We start from the raw sequence: 3,551 nt of genomic DNA, 5'->3' as shown, positions 1-3,551 counted from the left end.
TTCAAATACTTTATTATTAAAAAATATGAAAATTTTTACTTAATTATAAATTTTGTTCAAAGTAACGGCCTTGAACATTGAGACAGGCTTGACATCTGTCTCCAGAGGAAAGTTTTTTCTTGTTTTGAGGTCCTAAGTTCATATTTTAAGTTAGGACACTTTACCCTGAAACACCCTGTATATGCGGAATAGTCGTACACGTTCTTTGTGCGCAGGCCCTGGATGCTGCCAGACGCGGCGGTTTATTCGGAATATTGTACTTATGAATGGATTATACAATACTTGCCAATGAAACGATATATTTTCATCCTTCAATATTAAAAAGTGAAAAATATTACATATATGGATGTAACACATTCAGAAAGAAAGTATACGTGACGTTGTGTTCTTTTTCTTTCAGACGGGGCACCTGAAGGGAGACACTCACGGGAGAACAGTAAATCGAGTCAACATTCGAGGCAAAGCTCGCGAGATAAAGGTAATCATTCTCGACAAAATAGTCGGGAACTTCTCGTGAATGCACCGACAACAATGGTCGATAAACCTGTCACGAAGAGTATCGAGATTTACGCTACTTTACCGAAGAAGAAGACTCTACGCAGTAAAGCGACAGCGGTGAACGTTATTGAGGACGAGGAATACATGCTGCGTGATCGTCCAACGCAAAGGACCGGCTTGTTTAGCCGCACGAAACGTTGCGAAGATGATAAAAAAGATAAGAAACGAGCAAGAAGCGAGGAGAGGAACAAGAATGTAGCAAAGGATTTTTCGATAGCCCCATCTAGATTGTCACCATCTCTGAAAGGAGTAAAGATTGAGAAGCCGAAGGAAACCGAAGTTAACGCAACTGCCATCAGAAATGCACAGCCCAACAACACGACTACGATCGAGCAGAAGCAAGGCAAGAAGCAGCACAAGATTCGTAGAAAATTGCTTATGGGTGGATTGATCAAAAGGAAGAACAGAAGTATGCCAGATTTACGAGAAGGGCAGGATGGTCAGACAAATGTGAATACGGAAGGATTATCCATTTTACCGAAACAATCGGTGGACGATTCCAGCGTTGGTCTAAAAGGCAATGATGCGAGTCAAACACTGAGCGGCTATTTATCCGAGGGACATCTGGAGTTCGCTGGAAACAATGGACCTGGAAACACTAGCAATCCAAATCTCGAAAGAAGCCGTTTGATGAGAAAGAGCTTCCACGGCAGCGCCGGCAAAGTGTTACACGTGGCGAAAGTGCCTCCGCCCCCTCCGCTCAGGACCACTTCTCAACTTAGCAAGTCTAAGTGTTCGGGCGAAGTGCACAATGAGCAGCAATCTGACAAAGCTGCATACCCTTTGCCGGACAATCGGTGTGTGCCCAACTCGTCGCAGGATCAAAACAACGTTTATTGGAATCATATGAACGCGAGCAACTCACCTAACGTGACGAACAGGAACTCTGATTATGCTGATTACTCCTCGGAATCGCATTCGCTTCCATTTATACCGTCTTATAATGAACAGAATACCAACACTTCTGGAACGTGTCAAACGAATTACAATAACAAGCCTAGGATTCAAGACGACGTCATACAATATGCTAACGGTATACTCTATGAGCCAACCTTTGTCGTCACTCGCGCGGACGTACACAATGAGCAAAGTCCCTCTAAACAACCGTTTCAACCGGATTCTTTGCCACCTTATCCCGAAAACGGCAATATTTCTCACTCGCGGCAACCGAGCGAAGACTTTCCACCACCACCGTATCCATCGATCCACTCGGTGTCGCATTCGAGACAAACTAGTGAAGATTTTCCGCCACCGCCGCCACCGATCGACGAGCCAACTCATCTTCAGGAGACTCAACAACTTCTCTCTCATTTAGCTTCTGTTCAATCGCAACAACGTGCACAACAATTTGAAGCTCAGCAGATTGGCAGCTTATTAACGCAGTTGCAAAACAAAAGGGAACAGATCTTAACTGACGATTCGAATAAGGAGAAACGAGCACAGGAGCGCGAGGATGAGGAGAAGTCCTCGAGTGAAACGTGGTTGAGAGAACTGCAAGCTAAACAGGCCGAGAGAAAAATGAAGAGACAAGGGCCTATAAATCAAGACATTCCAAAAGTTCGAACACCGTCAGTGCAGACGATTCCAGGACCGACTATTGCTAGAAGAACCAGTGATTTAATGATGAATAATCTCGGACAGAATTACGATCAAGGTCGTGACGTTACGGACTGTCCAAGAGTCGCTTCTTCCGTAAAAGACATGGCTGCTAGGTTTGAACAGATCAAGCTGCAACCGACCTCGAAGTCAGAGATAGAGGTGAAGCCCCAAACGAAGCAAAATGTAAATTGCGTTTCCCCGACGTTAACATCCTCAGGAAATGATACGCCTCAGGAAACATCTTCGACGGAAAGTACAAAGTCGGCCAAATTATCTTCTGAAAATACCGTAGTCTTCACAAAGATAGAAACCACAAATTCTCAGACTGTTTTAAACTCTAGTTTTGATTCGAGTTCCAGCCAAAATAGCTTTGTCGCGACGGTGCCACAAAACGAATCCGTTCAACAAAGCGAATTGAATGTCGCGATGTTATCTATGTCCTTGACACTTCCGCATGAGAATGGTTTGCCCGTTGATTACCCGGAAGACGACATTAGTGAAGTGGCGATGCAGAACACTATACAAAACACAACGATATTACCAAACGAAGAAGATATTGCTCCGCGAAAGGTGAAACGACGGATTGGGAAAAAGAAGAGCGTATCATTTTGTGACCAAGTGGTGCTCGTTGCAACAGCAGAAGACGATGAGAAGGATTCGTACATACCCAACCCTATTTTGGAGAGAGTCCTGCGTTCGGCGATGAACAAGCCTGAAACTGCTCAAGTACTGCGAGAAATTAGAAGCCTTCAGGAGGCAGAGACGATTCGGGAAAACACTGCCGCGAAATTCCAACAGCAGACTCTTCCTTTAAAGAGCGAAGCTGATAGCGTGCCGGCAACACCTTTCCAGGATCAATTGAGAAGCATTAATCTGATTCCAGACACCATTAAACCCACATTTGGACGACCGAATTCAGGCGATTCGATTGGATCATTAACGGATAAGAAGTCTTGCGGGTCTTGCGCGAACGAAGGCAAAGACGTGGTCGATCGTAGAGAAACCTATGCTGGTATTCCCGTCAACACCTCGAAACCGACGTCCTATTCACCGCAGCTGCAACAGCAGATCAGATACACTCAGAATGGGTACACGCAATATGTGCAGTCGGTATATCCGCAGACGCAGGCGTCCCATCCAAGAAATCAAATAATTCCTTTGTCGCAAACGCAAAAGCCAGCTAGTCCTTATCCGACGCAAATGAATGGACAATACATTCAAAATGGAATGCAACAAGCAAAAATATTACCTCAGAAAAACGGTTATGGGCCGTATTATCAGCAGCAATTGCATAATCAGTTGGAGCAGCAGCATAATCAAATGAACAAGCAGGCGACCGTTCAGCCGCAGCAGAATACTCTGACTCAAAGAATTCCGTCTCACAATGCCAGTCC

The 3,551-nt window shown here is 44.9% G+C and overlaps 1 protein-coding gene across 1 annotated transcript in view; it reads left to right on the top strand.

Annotated features, from left to right (window-relative positions):
- LOC105559951 overlaps positions 1-3,547 on the top strand; it is a gene marked incomplete at its 3' end in the record, with an annotated part of 70,852 nt that extends 67,305 nt beyond the window's left edge. Inside the window, exon 11 of the mRNA XM_012008625.1 lies at positions 401-3,547. Coding sequence (XP_011864015.1) covers positions 401-3,547 — 3,147 coding nt within the window. The remainder of the gene's footprint in view (positions 1-400) is intronic.
- Positions 3,548-3,551: the final 4 nt, after the last annotated feature.

This window comes from Vollenhovia emeryi, unplaced genomic scaffold (assembly GCF_000949405.1).
Source record: "Vollenhovia emeryi isolate VEMERY1.0 unplaced genomic scaffold, V.emery_V1.0 DF939248.1, whole genome shotgun sequence".
Classification (NCBI taxonomy): Eukaryota; Metazoa; Arthropoda; class Insecta; order Hymenoptera; family Formicidae; genus Vollenhovia; species Vollenhovia emeryi.
Note: the sequence above shows the minus strand (reverse complement) of the source record. Positions and strands in the feature narration are given on the sequence as shown.